Source organism: Trematomus bernacchii, unplaced genomic scaffold (assembly GCF_902827165.1).
Source record: "Trematomus bernacchii unplaced genomic scaffold, fTreBer1.1, whole genome shotgun sequence".
Lineage (NCBI taxonomy): Eukaryota > Metazoa > Chordata > Actinopteri > Perciformes > Nototheniidae > Trematomus > Trematomus bernacchii.
In genome coordinates this window covers 352,501-376,827 of record NW_022987516.1, presented here as the reverse complement: position 1 = coordinate 376,827, position 24,327 = coordinate 352,501, and the positions used below count along the sequence as shown (strand labels likewise).

The 24,327-nt window shown below is 41.2% G+C and overlaps 1 protein-coding gene across 1 annotated transcript; it reads left to right on the top strand.

The window, feature by feature from the left end:
• Window positions 1–10,898: 10,898 nt before the first annotated feature.
• Window positions 10,899–17,661, top strand: LOC117471215 (gap junction epsilon-1 protein-like). The gene is made up of 4 exons (XM_034116066.1): window positions 10,899–10,912; window positions 12,496–12,678; window positions 14,906–15,103; window positions 17,461–17,661. Exons 2-4 carry the CDS (start codon window positions 12,553–12,555, stop codon window positions 17,659–17,661), a joined length of 525 nt encoding a protein of 174 aa, XP_033971957.1. The 5' UTR covers window positions 10,899–10,912; window positions 12,496–12,552.
• The last annotated feature ends 6,666 nt before the right edge of the window (window positions 17,662–24,327 follow it).

Below are 24,327 nucleotides of genomic sequence, written 5' to 3'. Positions count from 1 at the left end.
TTCAAGTGCTGGTGAAGAACTATTGAACTCGACCAGAAGTGAATCCAGCCAGTCAGGACACTTGGGGGAGGTGATCAGCTTACACAGCTCCTCCCTCACGGAACTCTGATTCGCTTGGGAGGAAAATGGGAAGGAAGAGTCGACACATCTCCGCCCCAAAAAATAGATATGAATACTGATGTTTTTGAGTGTAAAAATGCTTCTGGTTTGGTGAGTGGCTGGTCCCGACATCTGTGTCCGCATCGCATCACAAACCTGAAGTCCGGAGTACTCGAGTACTCTGTATAACTTGTATATGTGTTTGGTTTCCTACCAGAAGTAAACTCAGATAATTTGTTATAACTTTGATTCCGGTGTTTTCAATTCCTTTCTTAATTTAATAGAGATCCAGCCTCATCCAACGAACGGCGCGTAGCAGAGGTGTTCTGCTCCAACAAGTGGTGACTTGCCCGACGTGATGAGTGCTTATCTCTAGAAAGGGACACCGATAGCCAGGGGACGGAATTCAGTCCAGGGGGAGGACACAGAGATACTGGTGACAACTAAACCAATGGCCATATACAAAAGGTGAGCAGACACCTGTTTTGACTATCAAATATCTGTGATTGATTATACTAAACATTTTAGAGTTGTCAGCAGCGTTCTCAGTGTTCTTAGTCACGGTGGGAAATACAATACATATTCTAGTTGAATTAGATTAATAGTGCTTAGAGTCGGGTAGTTCAGTCCTTACCTAAGGCACAAAAGTGCTCATAAGTGGCGGGTAGTTCAGTCTCGTCCTATGACCCACTAAAAACGAACGCTGCAACGCTGTAAAAGATGTATGGGTTAAATTCCCCGCAAGTCAAAATAACATTGATTAATGCGGTTAGCTTGCAGTGCGTCAATTAAAGGCTGCAAAGGTGTAAAAAACAGATGGGTTAAATTTCCCCGCAAGATCATGATAAGATTGATTAATGCGGTTACCTTTCGTGGTGCTTTAAATGTATAAAATTACTGTAATTGTTATATGGTGGGTGATACAAGAGGAGAGAGACGCGACCTCCAACTAATTATTTGGAACGACCGAATCTCATCATAACTCTTGTTGTGGGGATAATCAGGCTCATTAAACGTGACGATAAAGAGATTTTGTTGACTGAGTTTTAACTCCTTGCCTGAAGCCGCAATCGCCGTGAGGGGATTGTAGAAGCTTGCTTCTGGAAGTCACGCTATCTGTTGAAATAAACATCGCACAATAAAAATATGCCTGACTGTACTGTGTGAATATATGAAAAACTCTGTGTGATTTTTTTAAGTCAAATCTGTGTAATACTTGAGAGAAAAATCCAGTAAAAAGAACTGTGGGTAAAGAATTGCAGAAGACATAGAGACAGAGAGCAACAAGCAGGTGGTATAATGTCTGAGACCCTACCTCCACCCTACGGAGATGATAGCTGCACAAATGCCACTTATGAGTATCCCTCTAATACTCCTAAAAGAAAACACATTGTAGACCTGATATTCAGGGAAAAGGAATGTTGGAATAGTAATGGAAGATATTGAAAATCTTAAACTGGATCAACCAACCATGTTAGTGAACCCTGCTAATATGGAGCTAAAACATGTAGGAGGTAATATGCTAGCAGCTCTGGCAAAGAGAATAGGTCCTAGCATGCAAGCACAGAGGTCGATTAATATGATAAGGACTATTAAACTGACCCCTTTTGGAAATGGGATTTTCCGTTACACAACAGAAGAAGACTCAATTCAGGCCTTAAAGAACGCTTTACAAACAAGTCAGGGAGAGTTACATGTGGTGCTATGTTGCTCATGAGGGAGCTTAACACTTTGGGAAGAGATCTCCCCCTTTCTCTGCTCCTGAGGTGCTGCAGGCTCACAGCAGCAACACAGGGTCAAAGACAGGCATGACCTCTGGAGAGGAAGAAGAAATCTAAATCTGAACAGACCACAGAGCCCATTAAAAGGTTGTATGGCCCTCAACACAGAGAGGAAGATCTGGAGATTGTAAGGAACTCTCCCAAACTATCCACCCCAACCCCATCACAAGGGGAAGAGTGTTCCTCTCACCAATAACAAATCATCTCTAACCAAGGTCAGATTTTGAAAATAGCCATAGCTCCAGTGTTAAGGCGAACAGGGAGTGCTACAACATTCTGAAAAATTACGTATTGAATATTTAGAATTAAAGCAATAATGCCCAGTATATTAAATAAATACAAACGAAACGTATCAACATAAGTCAGATAATATAAACGAGGTCAATCATGGAAGAAGGCTGACATGTAATGCCTGATATATAAGTAATAGTGAATAATAAATATATAGCTGATATTAAATAACTGATGATTATAAGGCTCGATATTTCTGAAATAAGAACACCGTTAACGGCGTTCTATTTCAGAAGAAAGGGGCAAAAGGATAGGATATACATAACGACAATATGTATGTGAGATTATTACGTTTTTAGGAGAAATTTATCAATTTAAAATACTAGTTATGGTATTTTTTGTTTTGTTTTATTTGTTGCTTTTAAGAGAAATTGATACAGTTAAAAATAATCTAGCTTTGGTTTATTTTTGTTTTGTTAGTTTGTTCCTTTTTTGTTGTATTTTTATTTTGTTCTATTTTTATTTTTATTTTTTTATTTTTATTTTATTTTTATTTTTTACTTTTTATTTATTTTTGTTTATTATTTTTCTGCATAGTCTCTTGTCCACACTCCAGTCTAGTTGGTGCCGCCAATAAACACTAAAGAAAGTAGAAGAGATGATTTCAAAACCCATATTTCCAGCAACTTAAGGGCTTGGTATGAGACTTCTCCACACAGGTTGCTGACGCCAAAAGGGGGACCCAAGAAACACAAGGCCAACACAGCAGATTACGTCTGGTTGGAGGGGACCTCCCATGCCGTCCGCCTAGATGGAAAGGGAGACAACTGGTACCACTGGAGCCAGTGTGCGGTCGGGAAAAACACCTGCGAGGACCCTAGACGACATCAGGACAGAGTTGGCCCTCGTCGCGAGGACCCTAGACGACATCAGAACAGATCTGGCTCTCGTCAAGGCAGTCGACCCAGGAGGCCGCCATCAGCGGACCAAGAGGAGGAGGATCGGGAGGACATCTCTCCAACAGGCACCCCAGAAGCCGCCGTCAGCGGGCTGGGGGGACGAAGATATGGCAAACCAAGACGGCACAGGGAACTCCATTTCCCGCTGAACAGGTTGATATAGCCGGTGTGGAACTTTGTCTGAACAATCCATTTTTTGGAGGAACTTTCAACTTTATTTTTATATCCCATAATTTAAGGGATTTGTATTTTTTTTATTCTACAGAACTATGTGTTACCAAAAGAGGGAAAAGTTTGATAATGTCTTTTCTAACTTTTCTGTGGCTACTTTTATTGCCATTTTAGTGACATGTGGTTGTGTTGTGTGCCTTGTATCCGCTCATGTGGTGTTAGACCATCAGTTCCACCATTGAGGGAAGAGTAAAGATGACTCAGCTGACAAGGACTTTGCTTTTTTAGACATATTTTATTCTCCCTCCACTGTCATAATAAGTTGGTGTTGTGGACTGTTCCTAAAGGTTTAAAGTGCTCTATATCCCAACTTCTGATGGGTTTAGATAAATGTTGGGACAGACACCGTAAGAAAAAAATGACAGTGGTAATGTTTTCAAATGCTATATGTTGATCTTGTGAGGTGAGATCAAAAGAGGGATTGAAGTAAAAAGATATGATTCTACACTGTATTGAAGTAAACATGTATTATTTTGAATTGTATTTTCAGTGAACATGTATTGTTTGAACTGTTTTAAGTAATCACAACGGTTTTGGGTAATCATATATATAGAAATGATTATTCTTACTTTCAAAACTCACTGATCCAGAGATTCTGTTTCATCCCACCAACTTGGCCTTTTCACCCCTAAAAGCCAGATGTTGTTTTTTAAGTCGTTAAAGACCCTCCTTAAATATGTGGAGAAAGGTTTTAAAATGTCTGAAATAGGATAGTTTATGTGAAGAACTCATGGGACAGGAATGGAGTTAAGATTCGAATCGGAAGATAGAGGTTGACTTTTGACCTTAGGGAACTTTGGAATTTCAAGTGCTGGTGAAGAACTATTGAACTCGACCAGAAGTGAATCCAGCCAGTCAGGACACTTGGGGGAGGTGATCAGCTTACACAGCTCCTCCTCACGGAACTCTGATTCGCTTGGGAGGAAAATGGGAGGAAGAGTCGACACTCTCCCGCCCCAAAAATAGATATGAATACTGATGTTTTTGAGTGTAAAAATGCTTCTGGTTTGGTGAGTGGCTGGTCCCGACATCTGTGTCCGCATCGCATCACAAACCTGAATTCCGGAGTATCGAGTACTCTGTATAACTTGTATATGTGTTTGGTTTCCTACCAGAAGTAAACTCAGATAATTGTTATAACTTTTGATTCCGGTGTTTTCAATTCCTTTCTTAATTTAATAGAGATCCAGCCTCATCCAACGAACGGCGCGTAGCAGAGGGTGTTCTGCTCCAACAAGTGGTGACCCCGACGTGATGAGTGCTGATCTCTAGAAAGGGACACCGATAGCCAGGGGACGGAATCCAGTCCAGGGGGAGGACACAGAGATACTGGTGACAACTAAACCAATGGCCATATACAAAAGGTGAGCAGACACCTGTTTTGACTATCAAATATCTGTGATTGATTATACTAAACATTTTAGAGTTGGTCAGCAGCGTTCTCAGTGTTCTTTAGTCACGGTGGGAAATACAATACATATTCTAGTTGAATTAGATTAATAGTGCTTAGAGTCGGGTAGTTCAGTCCTTACCTAAGGCACAAAAGTGCTCATAAGTGGCGGGTAGTTCAGTCTCGTCCTATGGACCCACTAAAAACGAACGCTGCAACGCTGTAAAAGATGTATGGGTTAAATTCCCCGCAAGTCAAAATAACATTGATTAATGCGGGTTAGCTTGCAGTGCGTCAATTAAAGGCTGCAAAGGTGTAAAAAACAGATGGGTTAAATTCCCCGCAGATCATGATAAGATTGATTAATGCGGTTACCTTTCGTGGTGCTTTAAATGTATAAAATTACTGTAATTGTTATATGGTGGGTGATACAAGAGGAGAGAGACGCGACCTCCAACTAATTATTTGGAACGACCGAATCTCATCATAACTCTTGTTGTGGGGATAATCAGGCTCATTAAACGTGACGATAAAGAGATTTTGTTGACTGAGTTTTAACTCCTTGCCTGAAGCCGCAATCGCCGTGAGGGGATTGTAGAAGCTTGCTTCTGGAAGTCACGCTATCTGTTGAAATAAACATCGCACAATAAAAATATGCCTGACTGTACTGTGTGAATATATGAAAAACTCTGTGTGATTTTTTTAAGTCAAATCTGTGTAATACTTGAGAGAAAATCCAGTAAAAAGAACTGTGGGTAAAGAATTGCAGAAGACATAGAGACAGAGAGCAACAAGCAGGTGGTATAATGTCTGAGACCCTACCTCCACCCTACGGAGATGATAGCTCACAAATGCCACTTATGAGTATCCCATCTAATACTCCTAAAAGAAAACACATTGTTAGACCTGATATTCAGGGAAAAGGAATGTTGGAAATAGTAATGGAAGATATTGAAAATCTTAAACTGGATCAACCAACCATGTTAGTGAACCCTGCTAATATGGAGCTAAAACATGTAGGAGGAATAGCAGCAGCTCTGGCAAAGAGAATAGGTCCTAGCATGCAAGCACAGAGCGATAATATGATAAGGACTATTAAACTGACCCCTTTTGGAAATGGGATTTTCCGTTACACAACAGAAGACTCAATTCAGGCCTTAAAGAACGCTTTACAAACAAGTCAGGGAGAGTTAAATGTGGTGCTATGTTGCTCATGAGGGAGCTTACACTTTTGGGAAGAGATCTCCCCCTTTCTCTGCTCCTGAGGTGCTGCAGGCTCACAGCAGCACACAGGGTCAAAGACAGGCATGACCTCTGGAGAGGAAGAAAATCTAAATCTGAACAGACCACAGAGCCCATTAAAAGGTTTTATGGCCTCAACACAGAGAGGAAGATCTGGAGATTGTAAGGAACTCTCCCAAACTATCCACCCCCACCCCATCACAAGGGGAAGAGTGTTCCTCTCACCAATAAACAAATCATCTCTTAACCAAGTCAGATTTCAAATAGCCATAGCTCCAGTTGTTAAGCGAACAGGGAGTGCTACAACATTCTGAAAAATTACGTATTGAATATTTAGAATTAAAGCAATAATTGCCCAGTATATTAAATAAATACAAACGAACACGTATCAACATAAGTCAGATAATATAAACGAGGTCAATCATGGAAGAAGGCTGACATGTAATGCCTGATATATAAGTAATAGTAATAATAAATATATAGCTGATATTAAATAACTGATGTATAAGGCTCGATATTTCTGAAAATAAGAACACCGTTAACGGCGTTCTATTTCAGAAAAAGGGGGAAAAGGATAGGATATACATCAGACAATATGTATGTGAGATTATTACGTTTTTAGGAGAAATTTATCAATTTAAAATACTAGTTATGGTATTTTTTGTTTTGTTTTATTTGTTGCTTTTAAGAGAAATTGATACAGTTAAAAATAATCTAGCTTTGGTTATTTTTTGTTTTGTTAGTTTGTTCCTTTTTTGTTTTATTTTTATTTTGTTCTATTTTTTATTTTTATTTTTTATTTTTTATTTTATTTTTTATTTTTTATTTTTTTTATTTTTGTTTATTATTTTCTGCATAGTCTCTTGTCCACACTCCAGTCTAGTTGGTGCCGCCAATAAACACTAAAGAAGTAGAAGAGATGATTTCAAAACCATATTTCCAGCAACTTAAGGGCTTGGTATGAGACTTCTCCACACAGGTTGCTGACGCCAAAAGGGGGGACCCAAGAAACACAAGGCCAACACAGCAGATTACGTCTGGTTGGAGGGGACCTCCCATGCCGTCCGCCTAGATGGAAAGGGAGACAACTGGTACCACTGGAGCCAGTGTGCGGTCGGGAAAAACACCTGCGAGGACCCTAGACGACATCAGGACAGAGTTGGCCCTCGTCGCGAGGACCCTAGACGACATCAGAACAGATCTGGCTCTCGTCAAGGCAGTCGACCCAGGAGGCGCCATCAGCGGACCAGAGGAGGAGGATCGGGAGGACATCTCTCCAACAGGCACCCCAGAAGCCGCCGTCAGCGGGCTGGGGGGACGAAGATATGGCAAACCAAGACGGCACAGGGAACTCCATTTCCCGCTGAAACAGGTTGATATAGCCGGTGTGGAACTTTGTCTGAACAATCCATTTTTTGGAGGAACTTTCAACTTTATTTTTATATCCCATAATTTAAGGGATTTGTATTTTTTTATTCTACAGAACTATGTGTTACCAAAAGAGGGAAAAGTTTGATAATGTCTTTTCTAATTTCTGTGGCTACTTTTATTGCCATTTTAGTGACATGTGGTTGTTGTTGTGTGCCTTGTATCCGCTCATTGTGTGTTAGACTCATCAGTTCCACCATTGAGGGAAGAGTAAAGATGAACTCAGCTGACAAGGACTTTGCTTTTTAGACATATTTTATTCTCCCTCCACTGTCATAATAAGTTGTTGTTGTGGACTGTTCCTAAAGGTTTAAAGTGCTCTATATCCCAACTTCTGATGGGTTTATATAAATGTTGGGACAGACACAGTAAGAAAAAATTGACAGTGGTAATGTTTCAAATGCTATATGTTGATCTTGTGAGGTGAGATCAAAAGAGGGATTGAAGTAAAAAGATATGATTCTACACTGTATTGAAGTAAACATGTATTATTTTGAATTGTATTTTAGTGAACATGTATTGTTTGAACTGTTTCAAGTAATCACAACGGTTTTGGGTAATCATATATATAGAAATGATATTCTTACTTTCAAACTCACTGATCCAGAGATTCTGTTTCACCCACCAACTTGGCCTTTTCACCCCTAAAAGCCAGATGTTGTTTTTTAAGTCGTTAAAGACCTCCTTAAATATGTGGAGAAAGGTTTAAATGTCTGAAATAGGATAGTTTATGTGAAGAACTCATGGGAAAGGAATGGAGTTAAGATTCGAATCGGAGATAGAGGTTGACTTTTGACCTTAGGGAACTTTGGAATTTCAAGTGCTGGTGAAGAACTATTGAACTCGACCAGAAGTGAATCCAGCCAGTCAGGACACTTGGGGGAGGTGATCAGCTTACACAGCTCCTCCTCACGGAACTCTGATTCGCTTGGGAGAAAAATGGGAAGGAAGAGTCGACACATCTCCGCCCCAAAAATAGATATGAATACTGATGTTTTTGAGTGTAAAAATGCTTCTGGTTTGGTGAGTGGCTGGTCCCGACATCTGTGTCCGCATCGCATCACAAACCTGAAGTCCGGAGTACTCGAGTACTCTGTATAACTTGTATATGTGTTTGGTTTCCTACCAGAAGTAAACTCAGATAATTTGTTATAACTTTGATTCCGGTGTTTTCAATTCCTTTCTTAATTTAATAGAGATCCAGCCTCATCCAACGAACGGCGCGTAGCAGAGGTGTTCTGCTCCAACAACGTCGATTTCTGCTCCCCAATAAAGAGAGATTTGCACCTCCGATGCACCGCCTCCGTCTCCCTTCTCTCGGCACTACAACGTAATGAAATAAGACCCCACGGTTTGATGATGGATAGGTGTGTGGGCTGTCTTTCATTTTGACACACAGAACAATGGGGGCTATCCACCCTTATCCACAATGTAAAGTAATTCACACAGCCTCTTCCCTCTTCTCTCTGTGAGGAGCAGCAGGTTCAGCTTTCAGAACAAAGTCACACAAAACTAAAATGGCATTCATTTTTTTAAATATGTCGTGTAGTAATAGATGTATTTATTTTTCTTCTCAAGAGAGTACCAGAATGTGTATTTTATGTTAGTATTTAAAAAAATCTCCTGTGGGAGAATCCCCCCAGACCCCCCTGCAGGGGTTGGGTTTTCAGCATATCAACTCTTTCACCTGTGGGGAAATTGCAGGATTGGCTCCAGGTCGCCCTTTTATTTACTACAAGACAAATGTGCCTTTTTATTTCATACAGTTCAATTTGGATTGAGACAGGGAAATAATCTAAACCTCACGCGTGGCGTTTCACTGTCGGGGGGAGTGTGTATGTAATTACATTGCAAATACTGACTTGAGCCCCACCACTGTATGGGTTAGCCCTACCAGAGATTACGCAACAAAAATACTCTGGAGCCGCAACTGCCGACCCGTGTGGCGCATGCGCAGATCTAAGATCCAGTAGAAATGATAAAAAGTAAAAGTCTGCTGCTTATTGTTCTACTAGGCCAAAATAGAGTCAAAGAGTATATGAGAGTGAGAGCGTGTTAATTATTATTAATTATTGTGATTGTAGTAATGTGTTTTTATTAACATGTACAGCACTTTGGCTCGACCAAAAATCGCTTTTAAATGTGCTTTATAAATAAAACTTGATTTGATTTGATTTGAATTAATATATTTGGCAGTTTGGAGTAAGTCTGTAGATTTGTTTGTGTGTGTGTGTTTCATGTATAGGCCTCTCACGATAATTAATTTTGTTGGATACATTTTCCCGGAAATGATTGCGATAAACGATAATATTGTCGGCACCGTTGTATGACCATTTTAGACCACTGACATAATGATAATATATAATAATAATTCAAGTACATCCTTTCAAACTGCTAGTCACATCCTCATGTAAATGGCAATTTATCGAGGTCATAAAAATTATCGAGTTCATTTTTATTTATCGAACGATAAGTCAATGAATTGCTTATCGCGACAGGCACACAATAAAACAGTGGAAACAAACATGTTTGACTTTCATTAGTGAATGAAACTGTGTGCCCTTTATAGTCTGTGTCCATTATTGTGTATTTGTATATATTGTATATATATCCTATATATATGCTAAGGTCCCGCTGCTGACACGATAGCAGTCATTTAGTGCGCATATGTGTAATTAAACCGAATTAAACCCATGATATCAAAATCTCACTCCAGCCAGGTACCCAAAGTTGGCAACCCTGTTCATGCTATCTGCACAAATGGTTAACATTGAACATTAAAAAGATCAGGCAGTTCAGGGAGAATCGAAGGAAAGCAGGCAGACACGTCCAGAAGAATGTCATGCAAAGCTGCCTGCCTTGATAGTGAGGGTGAGTCAATCCCTTTTTTGGCAAGACAGTAGTGACAGCCATCTTGATGTTGGTGACGTGTGTTGTGCAAGACCAGAGATGTAGTTCATTGAGCGGTCTCACACAAAAGAAAGTGTTACTTCACAGTTTTACGGCAATTCTTTTATTTTTTTACTTGCAAAATTATCTTTTAAATTGACAAACATCATATGTGTAATTCGTGGCACAATTCAAACGGGATCGAAAGGTATACCTTTTCTCTCGCCTTTGACTTCAATACATAATTTTTCCGAAATAAGGTCCCATGGAGGTCCCCCGGAAAGGGAGGGACTTCGGCTCTCTATTACTATATTATAGGTTCAATGAAAGCAATAATATTAAGTTGAACCTATTAAACTTAATCATATTGCTTTCCACTAACCTAATGTGAAATCTGTTGACATAATAAATGTAATTAAAGTCAACGGTTCAGTTTTTTCAGTGCAGTTTTAGCCTCTCAGTCTCTCCATGTGTGTCCCTTCTTCTGCTTTTTGTCAAGCGCGTGTGTTTATTTTGAAAATCCGGGGGACAGGAAGTGTCCACAGTTGTGTTTCTCGCACTGATTGTTGACCCGCAGGTTCCCGCGGCTGCTGGCATGAGTTTGGTCTCCCTGAGAGGAATACAGCGTGGGAATGAACAACACGCCGCCAGGATTACGGTTGGTGCGTGGATTTCCATTTTATTTCACTTTGTCCAGTTTTAACTTTGGGCAAAACCTAATTTTTAAGGTTATGTGTGTGTGTGTGTGTGTGTGTGTGTGTGTGTGTGTGTGTGTGTGTGTGTGTGTGTGTGTGTGTGTGTGTGTGTGTGTGGTGTGTGTGTGTGTGTGTGTGGTGTGTGTGTGTGTGTGTGTGTGTGTGTGTGTGTGTGTGTGTGTGTGTGTGTGGTGTGTGTCACTGTGGATGATTGTGATGTCTGGAAAGTCTTTATTTATCACTTTTTTAAATGGGCAGTTTATTCTAATGATGATTAAACGCTCATGTGCTTTTCTAAATATTTGTATCTCTCATATGAAATACCCGTCATTGTGTTTTCCGTCCCTCTCTCTCTGCATTGTGTGCGACTGGAGTTTGTGTTTCCTTTCCGCTGACATGGTTCTGTAGGGATTAGGGAACGAGCCAGTGTTCGGCCCTCTGTCTCTGTTGTGCTTTTTCTACTGAGCAGATCAATGGATGGAGGGATCAAAGGCCCCCCAAAAAATATGCATTGACATGGCTTTCAGAGTAGATAGAGAAAAGGGGGGGGGGACAGTTTGAGGCCTTCTTCCTGTTGTCTAACTGCATCAAACCGGCCATGAGCGAGAGGATTCAACGAGAGGGAAAACATGTCTTTAAACTACATCAGAAACTTCTATGAAGGATGCGTGAGTATCAGGAAGCAGATTTATATTACTCTCAAGATTCAAAGGTGTTATCATCACATGCAGAGCAGCTACAGCGTAGATATGGCAATTCAAAAGCCCCAGGCTCCTCCAACGATGCTACATACATATATATATATAAGAGTCTATATACATGTTAACAGAATGTAAAGTACTGTACGGTGAAATAAAATACTGTTTATTGTAGATATCTCCTCCACACGGACACTTGGTTATCCTCCTCCGGGTTTAAAAACAGAAATACATTCATGAGTTTCCATTCTCGGCTTTTAACCTGATTTCTCTGTGTGTGTGTGTGTGTGTGTGTGTGTGTGTGTGTGTGTGTGTGTGTGTGTGTGTGTGTGTGTGTGTGTGTGTGTGTGTGTGTGTGTGGTGTGTGTGTGTGTGTGTGTGTGTGTGTGTGTGTGTGTGTGTGTGTGTGTGTGTGTGTGGCCTAGCATTACTATACTTGTGGGGACCTAAATCTGTTTACACAGTCACGTGTGGGGACTCGCCTCCCTTATGGGGACAAAATGGAGGTCCCCATAAGGGGAATCATACATTTTAGGGTGAAGACTTGGTTAGGGTAAGGTTAAGGGTTAGGGTTAGGCATGTGTTGGTTATGGTTAGGATTAGTCTCCAGGAAATGCATGTAAGTCAATGTAATGTCCCCTGAAGTGATGTATACATGGTATGTGTGTGTGTGTGTGTGTATATCTTTGTGTCCATGCAAATTTGCTTGTTACATGTTTTGTGGCAGGAAAATTGGAAGGCTTGACACACGCATCATATGTGTGTGTTGTGAGATACATATGTAATGCCCTTTTTGTCGTGTGTGTGTGTGTGTGTGTGTGTGTGTGTGTGTGTGTGTGTGTGTGTGTGCAGCTCCGGCCTCCCACTGTGATTGGCCAGTTCCACACCTTGTTCTTCGGCTCGGTGCGGATGTTCTTCCTGGGCGTCCTTGGCTTCGCGGTGTATGGAAACGAGGCGCTGCACTTCAGCTGCGACCCGGACCGCCGAGAGCTCAACCTGTTCTGCTACAACCAGTTCAGACCCATCACGCCCCAGGTGGGACCAGTGCATTACATATGCAATATGTGCAATATATAGATAGATAAGAACTTAATTGATCCCAGTTTGGGAAATGTATGCATTGCAGCAGCATAAAAAGCAAGGTTTGTGTATGCACATAAGAGACATTAAACTAGAAATCAATAATCCAAAATATTTCTAAAATAGCATTAAAAAGTAAAACAATATACATGTGGAAATACAAATGTCCAGCCCCCCCAGGTGGGACCAGTACATACAATTAAATATGCAATAAAGACCAAATTAAATACGGTTTATTGCTGTGATAACTACTTATATAAATCATTCATGGACGTATAAAGAGAACCATGTTAACAACGCTGGAGTAATATCACTTCTACTCGTTCTAAAATGAGTTACTGGGCTATTTTATTATTCTTAAATCCACTGTGAATTAATATTTAAAGATCAAATAACAGCTCTGCATAACTGTGATCTTCTTACATATTAAAAAAGCTCTATTTCCATCAATCTATTTGGAAAAAGATGCTCTGTGAAGCAGCTGCCAAGTTCATATTTCTGACTTCTAGTATCATATTGCAAACAGAACTAAGGTAAGCTACCTTTTAAAAGTTGTTTCTGCGGACGTTAACTTACTGAAATATTAATTCTCCAAAGACACAAACACCATCTTTTATTCATCTTGATGGGCAATTGAAAACACAATGTGTCTAGTGATGAAAAATGAATGTATAAATATTAATTTATTGATGCTCCGTCTCTCCCTGCTCAACCTCTTTCCCTCCAAATCCATAACCTTTAACCTGTTAAGCCCCAAAGTCGGCGGGTCTTTTTTTTTTTTTTTTTATGAAAAAAATGTATTTTAATTTGTTGTATTTGGATGGAATGAATACCTATGGTGATAATTCAATGTAATTCATCATTTTTATAGTCTGGTACCTGAAAAAGGTCAAATGGCACTGATGGAACCAGATGTACCCAAATGTGCCGAAAGCTTATTCCGCCTGGAACTTTTTTTTGCTAAATCTCTCTAAAAAGGTCAAATTTCACTTGTTTTGCCTCAACCTTGATACAGGGTACTTATTATATGTTATAGTTTGGATTCCTAAAGCTTGTAGTCTACCATCCCATCATTCAAGGGTGGTTTTCACTATAAGTAATGTTTTTTCTTTAGGCGGAGGTAAGAATTTACCTTTTTTTACTATGTTCCATCTGAATTCACTCTGACTGAGAAAGATCTATATTGATTCTGACACTTCTACATCCAACTCACAGATGTAACCTTGCTTTGATAAAAGAAATTATTCATATAACCCTTTTAGAAGTGAAGTTGTAGTCATTTGTTTTGGGAATGTCATTTTCGAGCCTGAAACCTGAAAAACAGGCTCGGGGCGTAACAGGTTAACCCCCCCATCAGCCTATACTTCCTTTATATCTTTCTGGATTCCTCCAGTGCTTGTAGATAATTGAATATACCGGGGAAATCTTGGATACAAGTACTACACTTGGCACAGAAGCTCCTTTCAGGTTACTCTTTTGAAAAAGCCTGTTAACCAATCCAAAATAGCGGCAATTTACAATGGTCACCAACGATGGTTTGGAAATGCCATTTTTGCCATAAAATCTCTTTCACTTGCCCTGTATGAAGGATCTTGATGTCAAATCATACATTTCTGAATACGTAGAAACCCAATTCAGACATGGGGAATTACTCGGAAGCTTATTTTTACCATGTCTGAGTCATAAAATGGAAATAATCTGGCTCAATGGAAAACTGGGTAACCCCACATTTAATCATTTTGTGTTTGAAATGACACAAAAAAGCTGTGAAGAAGTTTTTTAAATAGTGAAATTGACTTTCCTCATAGTCAATACCATATTATCCAATACTAGAATGATCTAAATTGATCCAGTGGTTTAAATTCTGTGGTAGAAAACTGTTTCCCTCGAAATGATTGAAAATGGTCGCAATTTTGGAAATGTTGGGCAATTTTATAATAAATGGAAGTGTTGGTGTCTGTTTCCACTTTTTAAAGATTGTTACAGCTCAAGATTCAAAGGTTTTATTGTCATATGCACTTAAGCAACAGCGTAGAAATGGCAATGAAATTGGAGTTGGAGTTGGAGAGGAGCCAAAGCCATCATCACCGGCGCCATCTTTCTGCAGCACTAGTTCTGTTTCCCATTGTCTCCTCCGTTGTCTTTTCTCACTCCCACCTCCCCTTCTTCGTGCCCTCTCCAGGTCTTTTGGGCGTTACAGCTGGTGACAGTGCTGGTTCCTGGGGCGGTGTTTCACCTCTACGCCGCCTGTAAGAACATCGTCCAGGAAGAGATCCTCGAACGCCCCGTCTACACCGTCTTCTACATCATCTCCGTTCTCCTACGCATCATTCTGGAAGTCATCGCCTTCTGGCTTCAGAGCCACCTCTTCGGCTTCGAGGTCTGTAAACGTCTGATGATTTCAGAACGTGATGAACTCAGTGGAGTTTCTGTAAATGTCACAAGTATTGAGTCTTACCGTAAAGATACCCTCTAAAACCTTTTTACTTAGCTTAGCTTCTTTCGTTGGGTACCAATGATCTTCTTCTGAAGCCATGAGTTGTTTTTCTTCTAGTTTATTCCTGGAACACCTCTATGTCACATTATTATGTCTTACCGTCATGGAGACCAAATTGTAGACCCATCTAAAACCCTCTAAAACCTTTTCATTAGGAATTTCCCGGAGGTTCTTTGTTGGGTACCAATGATCTTCTTCTGAAGCCATTAGTTTCCTTCTAGCTTATTCCTGGAACACCTCTTAAGAAATGGGACTCGATGACCCCCTTAGTAGAGGCTAGAGGCTTTTCTTTTAACGCTTACAAGCATGAAGACTCCTTCTGAGTGTGACAGACTCTCTTATAGAGAAACATCAAAGATCATTTACATGACAACAGCATGTGGTCCAGGTGGATCACAATAAGCAAAACTCACTCCCGACAAAGAACAGTTGGGTGTCGCAGCTACCCCCCCCCCCCCTAGAGCAAATTGCTTCCATTCATCCTCTCTTCCTGTAGTGTCATAAAAGCCCTTCCAAACAGATGTAAGGCATCTGTTTTCACACAGTATGCCACTCATAGGATACCACCCAATAGGGAAACAGATTACAGGAGCAATGTTAATACATTTGATCACACAATTTCGTTCACAGGTACCATTAGCCGCGTTCACACCAAGTATTTTGCCGTACTTAGTGCCGGCACTCAGTGCCCCGGCACTTATTACCCCGGCACTTATTACCCCAGGGCACTTATGACCCCAGGGCACTTAGTACAGATCGCGTTCACACCGGAGTACTTTTCCCTGAGGGAAGATTACGCAAATGAGCCGCTGATGTCACTTCGTCTTCTTCTGCTTTGGGTTTACTGGCAGGCCGCAAACCACTTCACGGCGTATACTGCCACCCGGAGTCCCCGGCCGGAAGTCCCCGGAGTTGGGGAAGGCTTCAGTAGAAGCTGCTGGGACTCCCAGCAGCTTCTACTGAAGCCTTCAGAGTAAATCGCCAGAACGCCGACACCTCCTCATCTCCACCGCTCCCATGTTTTCTTTTGTGTTGCCATAAGTTAGTCTCTCTGCGTTTGTGCGCTGGGCTAATGCTAATGCTAATAATGCTAATGCGAGGATAATAAAATGCCCTTTTTGGTGTGAACGCGACATAAGGGGTACTAACGGAACTAAACGCGAAAAGTACGGGGAAAAGTACTCCGGTGTGAACGCGGCTAATGATCTCCTTATGAAGCCATTAGTTTCCTTCTAGCTTATTCCTGGAACACCTCATAAGAAATCTCGATGACACCCTTAGAAGAGGCTCAAAACACATCTCTTCATGCAATGGCTTTCCAGCTCAATAGCGAATTCACATCATCAAGATCCTCAAAATACTGAACTCTGAAGGGCAATCAACCCTTTGGAGAAAGTAAGGAAGTAGTGAGTCTTGGCCTCATGGCGCCAAACTTCCAATAATGGCACCAATGCAGTGAGAAAGAGAAATAAATGGTTGCCTTGCCACAGCTCACAAAAGCTCTTTCAAGATTGTTCCTGGGACATGATGATTTTCCTGGATTACCCGCACAATATCCGATATTCCAACACAATAGAGCTGGTCCTTCCCTGTATATGCTAGGCTAAGCTAAGTAGGATCAAGTTACAGTATCATTCAATCAGAAGAATGACAATATAACACAGCAGTAATGCACAGTGTCGTCTTTATCACTCAGAGAGACTTTATGTCACGGACGTACAAAGTGTGGACCCAAAAGCACGGATGCAGACACAGGATGGAAGCACAAAAGAGTCTTTACTTGAGTTGTTGATACAAGATCCAGAAAATACATAGAATAAATATCTACACTGAAGCTTACCTATCAATAACTAGAAACACACTTAATAACTACCTGATCTTACCGTTCTATTACTATGAACATCGACTATTACTTTACTATACTACAACTGGACGATGGTTAACGAAACGCTGGAGAGCTCGGCATGAAACACAAGAGACAGTGAAGGACTGGACATATATATACTGACATCACCAATAATGACGTGACAAACAATCACCAGGGAAACAAAGGGAGGAAGTGCGCGACAAACACATGAGGAAGACAGACTATCAAAATAAAACCCCAGAACGAAACTAAACATAAAACATGAACGTGAATAAATCTGAAACTTGACAAACATTCAACACAGTTGACGACGCACAACACTTTATGGTTCTTGAAAGTTTGACCAAGTCCTGTTTCTCTTTCTGCTCCTCAGGTCCACCCGCTGTTCATGTGTGATGCCACTCCTCTGGAAAGGACCTTTAATGTGACTAAGTGCATGGTGCCCGAACACTTTGAGAAAACCATCTTCCTCAGTGCCATGTACACCTTCACCGTGATCACCATCCTTCTCTGTGTCGCCGAGATATTCGAGATACTCTGCCGACGGCTTGGTTATCTCAACAACCAATGTTGACAACCAACTCACCGTTAAAATGACAAAGGTTGAACATACATGACACTCATTCTGCCAGTTTGTAATCGCGCTCTTGGTTAGCTACCGGCGGACCTTTTGTAAAACAGGAAACTGACGTATCTGTGGTCCATCGTCAGTGAGTTGCAACCAAGAAATCTGAGAATGTGCAACAGCGTCGTAGATGGCAAGTCTGAAATATTCTGACTGATCTTTCCTAGTCATGTTTCAGGTGTCAGTGGGTCTGGCTGAGGTTTGGACGTGATATTCTGGGAATCCTTGGGGGATGGGATAGAAAGACTTCTGGTTTACCTTTTACTACCAAACCCTGGGACTATAGTCGGACGATAGCACAAGGAACGCCTAGTTTGTCACAGACCTGTTGGCCCTTTACAGATTCAGGGTGGCTAAAACCTTTTTCTTGGAGTTGTACCTTCGATCAGATACTTTTACACTCCTAGGAAGCGTTCTCTGCCACATGTTTGACATATACTTTAGGGACTGGGATGCACTGAATGCATCAAGATTCATTAGACTTCTCTAGCCAACAATGGACCTTTTCAGCTCCATTTCAGAAAGCTTTAACTGAAAAGCACAACCTCTACATGTATCATAAACACAGCCAACAGTGCTAATGGTTTAGCTAGTGACAGACTTCTGTATAAAGTTGCAGATTAACACTACAGCCTAGCTTGTCTTCCAGGTGCTGATCAAATATGACAGGCAGACTATTGAGATGGTAATGGTTTTTACAAATGTCATTCTTAAGTAATGGTGATCCACGGTCGATGGGAATGCACCTCGCTGTGTTACATTTCCAATATGTATCATGTTATTGCCTCCAGCCTGTTCTGACCTTTACCTCCATCTACGTGAACACCACGACTGTGTGCTGGACTTTTGATGCCTTTCCAAAAATATGTCTAAACAACCTTTATCCTGACATGCCGTCTAAAAGAAGCCCACCAATAACGTTCCAGAAAGGTTAAAACTAAGTAAATCTGCGAACAATGATGCCATCACTCCAGATGATTTAGGCTAAAGAAAGATATAAAAAAGTGATAATGAAATGGGTTGATATCATATTATCTTTTAAAAGAATGCAAGGAGCCACTTTGATTTTGAAATTTTAATGAGAATTGTCGTATTAAACAAAAAATATTATTGAAATTTGGGTATACAAATGTGTTGGAATGAAATTATATTTAATATTTAATGGTAATTAATGTAGAAATGTATCTGACAATACTGCACAGTCTTTGTGCTTATGGATGTCCCGTGAGAGATCAGAGATGGACAAACTCAGAGGGAAATTTAACATTTTAAGAGTTTCAAGGCCCTATTGGTCTCATATATAACGTATTAACTATTATTTTTAAGGCTCAAGAACAACTTTAAGAAGATATATTTGAAATAGGTTGAGCTTTTGTCCATGTCTGATTCATCAAGGGTGTCCAGCAGCTTGTAGTACTACTCATGACCTGTCGATGTGTTTTGAAAAAGATTACCTCTCCTGTTCTGTAATGTTGTTTTTTTCTTAATCAGACATCCATCCAACTTTTGTTATGAAGTTTTCAGCAATCTGTTTATCATCTCAGGTACAACATTGCATTACCAGACAAAAGTGGATCAAACCATCTTTTCAAATCCTTTAAACAAAGCGTTTTCATGGCACTGGGATCCCGACCAACGGACTGGTTGGTGTGGTTTCGGTCCGATAGGCTTCAGGAGGGTTTGAAACAGGTTTGTGAATCCTGTGGTTTGGGTTCGTCTGCGTTCTGGTATCTGTTAAACCTTTTTCATGCTTCCTGTGGTTATAATGGTCTTGACGTGTTCCACCAATATTTTATAACAATGCGTAGACGGTCGAACAATGATTTTACTAGCTACAGGATCACAAATTGCTAAATTAGTACGGTAGCCGACCCGTGCAACTGCGCTACATCGGCCCAAAACACTTCCATCAGGAGAAACACGCTGCAGCTTCAAAAGCATTGTAAATAAAAAAACACAAATGTTCCGGAAGAAACATCTTCAGGAACAACACATGCAGCATTTAGAAAAACATTCAGCACCTTGAGGAGACATGCGCAGCGTTTACTAAAAGCTGCAGAAACCAAAAGCTGCAAATACAAAACACTGAAGAAGCTCAAAACACAACAGAGACCAGGGGACACTAAAGAGTGACGCACACAGCTGGGAGACCAGGGGACACTAAAGAGTGACGCACACAGCTGGGAGACCAGGGGACACTAAAGAGTGACGCACACAGCTGGGAGACCAGGGGACACTAAAGAGTGACGCACACAGCTGGGAGACCAGGGGACACTAAAGAGTGACGCACACAGCTGGGAGACCAGGGGACACTAAAGAGTGACGCACACAGCTGGGAGACCAGGGGACACTAAAGAGTGACACACACAGCTGGGAGACCAGGGGACACTAAAGAATGACGCACACAGCTGGGAGACCAGGGGACACTAAAGAGTGACGCACACAGCTGGGAGACCAGGGGACACTAAAGAGTGACGCACACAGCTGGAGAGACCAGGGGACACAAAAGAGTGACGCACACAGCTGGGAGACTAGGGGACACTAAAGAGTGACGCACACAGCTGGGACCTTGGTGACGTTCAGGATGATAAAGCTGAACAACCGTCTCTGTTGTTGGAAACTTACCTGAAATGTTTTATGGTCTTATTTGAACAATGTGATCACATGACTCCTTCTGATGTTACTGCAGATCTGCTGTAAGCTAGCTAGCTAACGTAGCTAACCTAGTCATTTCAGACATACTGACAAACACTGACAGTTATGAAACTTTTGTGTTTCTATATCAACATTGTTTTTGAAGTTGCACAGGTTTCTCCTGATGGAGGTATTTTGGGCACATTTGCCGACCACAAGAAGCATGAAACAGATTTGATTGGAAGTTGGTTTTAAATTAAAGTTCTGTAACCAAGACGCCTTGTTTACATTTAATGATATGGGAATCCTGCAGGGGAACTTTTCAGCTCATGCAGGACAATGTGAATTAGATCAGTCCTGGATTGGCCATTGAGTGTTTCTTTTCAGTTCCTAAATTCATTTCAGGTTGAATATTGGAAATATAAACTCATTGGCCAATTAGCGAATCATAAAGAAAAAAAGGCAAACTTTAAAACCAATGCAAATATATTGACACCAAATTCTGTGTTTGTCCGAGTGCTACAGTTCAGGTTATTCTCCTCTCTGTTTTGTCTTGAGATGATTGATTAAAAATGTCCTACAACGGTCTTTGTTTCATTTTTGATTGCGCTTATTGACTTAATTAGCAATGTGGAAATGAGAGAGGGGTTTTAAGAAAGAACTTGGAAATCAAACATCACATGCAATAATAAATAAATAAATGTTTTGTTTGTTAGAAATTCACTTTTTTAGTTCCTAACAACTGCTTAAACGCATGGTTCGGATGTTTTGAGGTTTAATAATAAGCCTCTATTGTCATTGTATACCTACAGTAGATGTATGGATACGCAGAATGGAGAAACACCACTCTCTTATATCATTTTATTATCATAAATCAATAACTGTTTGTGTATTTACTGGCGTTTCAAGGACAAGAAATAAGAAAACGTCACACTGTGTTCTTAGGGGTTCCAGGTTGTGCCATTTCATTTTAGAGACAGTCCGTCGTTACGTCATATTGAGTAAATATGGTTCCCTCATTCAAACAGTAGGAGAATGGGTAAATGGAGAGACAGAGACAGATGGATTATTTGGGACAAAGCCATTGTGTTTGCTGCTGCACTAAACACAACTCGGCTCTCATCGATCAAATTACATGAATGTATTTAGTGCTTTATGTCAAACAAGCTTCAAGGCAAAGAAAGGACACAAAGTTAGAGTAGAGGAAAGAAAGGAAGGACACTGGAGACAAGACTCCAAGCCTCTTTTGTTTCTCTGACAATCAATGCTAGTTATATGTAGAGTGGTGCAGTCGGTGACGTGAAGTCATGTGACCGTGCTGTAGTTCCTTCATAGCCCAACATTAGCCACCTTTAGCTTAGCGGTGGTGACGTGAAGTCATGTGACCGTGCTGTAGTTCCTTTATAGCCCAACATTAGCCACCTTTAGCTTAGCGGTGGAGACGTGAAGTCATGTGACCGTGCTGTAGTTCCTTCATAGCCCAACATTAGCCACCTTTAGCTTAGCGGTGGAGACGTGAAGTCATGTGACCGTGCTGTAGTTCCTTTACAGCCCAACATTAGCCTCCTTTAGCTTAGCGGTGGAGACGTGAAGTCATGTGACCGTGCTGTAGTTCCTTCATAGCCCAACATTAGCCACCTTTAGCTTAGCGGTGGTGACGTGAAGTCATGTGACCGTGCTGTAGTTCCTTTATAGCCCAACATTAGCCTCCTTTAGCTTAGCGGTGGAGACGTGAAGTCATGTGACCGTGCTGTAGTTCCTTTATAGCCCAACATTAGCCTCCTTTAGCTTACCGGTGGTGACGTGAAGTCATGTGACCGTGCTGTAGGTCCTTTATAGCCCAACATTAGCCACCTTTAGCTTAGCGGTGGTGATGTGAAGTCATGTGACCGTGCTGTAGTTCCTTTACAGCCCAACATTAGCCTCCTTTAGCTTAGCGGTGGTGACGTGAAGTCATGTGACCGTGCTGTAGTTCCTTTATAGCCCAACATTAGCCTCCTTTAGCTTAGCGGTGGTGACGTGAAGTCATGTGACCGTGCTGTAGTTCCTTTATAGCCCAACATTAGCCACCTCCAGTATACTTGGAAATCTACCGAGCCCGGCGTACTCCGTTTGGAGAAATATCGAGGCTGCACATGAGTAGACTCCGCGGTCTTAAAATCCCCACAATGCTTTGCGCACGGACCAATTTCCCCAAATCTGTGGCGGAAGATGTAAGGAGGCGGGGCCTCTCATATGACGCACACCTGCACACTTGCTAGCCTGTTCCACTCTTTGTTTCCGAATGCCAGGAAGTATTCTTGCCTCGCTTCTGAAGCAAGATGCTCGGCAGACATGTGCTACCAAGCAAGCGTACTCGACATTGAGAAACACCCTCTGTGTTTTCCCTCCTGTGTCTGATTGTCTGATTGTCTGATTGTGTTCACCTGTTGCCCTTGTGTTTCTGCCTCCCCTGCCCAGCTGTGTCTTGTCCTGTGATTACCCTTCTTTGTATTTAGTCTTGTCTTCCCCTGTGCTCCATGTCGGTTCATTGTTTGTCTTTCCTGTCTCCCTCCATGTGGATCACTGTTAGTTCTTGTGTTGTTGTTTCCTTGTGCTACGTTTCGATTCATGCCATGTTTTATTCATCAGCTTTTAAATAAAGCTCGCTTTTGTTTCTAGACCTTTTTTTGTAGTTTGCTTTTGGGTCGTACCTTTTCCCGAATCCTGACAGTAGTTCCGTTATAGCTCAATATTAGCCACATTTAGCATAATGTGATTCATAACATTTTATACTGAGAACTTTCTTTGTCTTTGCGACTGCCGGACTTATGTTTTTAATCTTTACATTCAGAAGTGTTGCTGAAAAGCACTTCAGAGAAATGGACTGACCCCAGAGCTGTTTCTCACTGTTGTTTAGTCATTAAGTGCATTCGGTTATTTATTTTATTCCAACACTAATCTGATGATCAAGGACAGAGTTTCTTATAAGTAATATGAAGAAGAAGAAGACTCAACTTATTGTCATTACGTAGTACAGGTACTGTAACAAAACGGTTTCTCTGCATTTGACCCATCCTAGTGTTAGGAGCAGTGGGCTGCCATTATGTACGGCGCCTGGGGAGCAGTGTAGGGAACGGTGCCTTGCTCAGGGACACCTCGGTAGCACTTGGTCTTGCCGGGATTTGAACTGGTGACCTTCCAGTTGCCAAGCCAAGTCCCTATGGACACCACCGCCTTCCTAATATGGCTTTAAATGGGAAAATAAACATAATTCAAGACATTTCTGAACACACTCTTTTTGTGTTTCTCTCCATTTTATGTCCTGTACGTGATGGAAAATGCAGAATTAAAGGACATGCTTTCAGGAAGCATGGGCCTTTAATGATAAGCTGCATTACTCCACACACATAGAGTGTTTCTGAAAGCAGGTGTTAGCAGCAGATAAACACATCAGAGTTGTTAATCCCGCTCTGCTCAGTGTAAAGCTTCTTCTGGACTCCTGGATGTCATCAAATCTAATTCCTCGGCCACCGATCATTCTGTGCAGAAATCTTGGAAATGCATCTCAGCGTTTTGCAGGATGTGTTAAGGAAGCGTGCCTGCAGAAATATTAAGAAGTCACATGATAAAAACTGAGTGAGATCAATGTTCCCTCTGACCGTTTGTTGACCTGCGACGAGGAAAATTACGGCAAATTGTATTTAATGCAGAAAAGATATATTTATTATGTTGAGGTGAGACCATCAACATGCATTTACCACTTTGGTGGAATTAAAAAGATATCCTAAAGGGTTTAAATTAGGGCTGTCAAGTTAACGCGTTAATAACGCGTTAACGCAAAAAAAAATTAACGCCACTAATTATTTTAACGCGATTAACGCATGTGTATTTTTTGTCCTCGGCCGCCGTAGTTTCAGAGCGCATCGAGTTTAAAATACCATCGACAAGCTGATGCTGACAGCCCCGCTCCTACCGCCCGCTTGTGGCAGACCACACTTC

What these genes read in the sequence shown, in the direction of transcription:
- LOC117471215 (XM_034116066.1), top strand. Translation starts at nt 12,553, where the DNA reads ATGTTCTTCCTGGGCGTCCTTGGCTTCGCGGTGTATGGAAACGAGGCG. An exon ending in TCAGACCCATCACGCCCCAG is followed by an intron (nt 12,679 to 14,905) that starts GTGGGACCAGTG and finishes TGCCCTCTCCAG; the next exon opens with GTCTTTTGGGCGTTACAGCT. An exon ending in GCCACCTCTTCGGCTTCGAG is followed by an intron (nt 15,104 to 17,460) that starts GTCTGTAAACGT and finishes TCTGCTCCTCAG; the next exon opens with GTCCACCCGCTGTTCATGTG.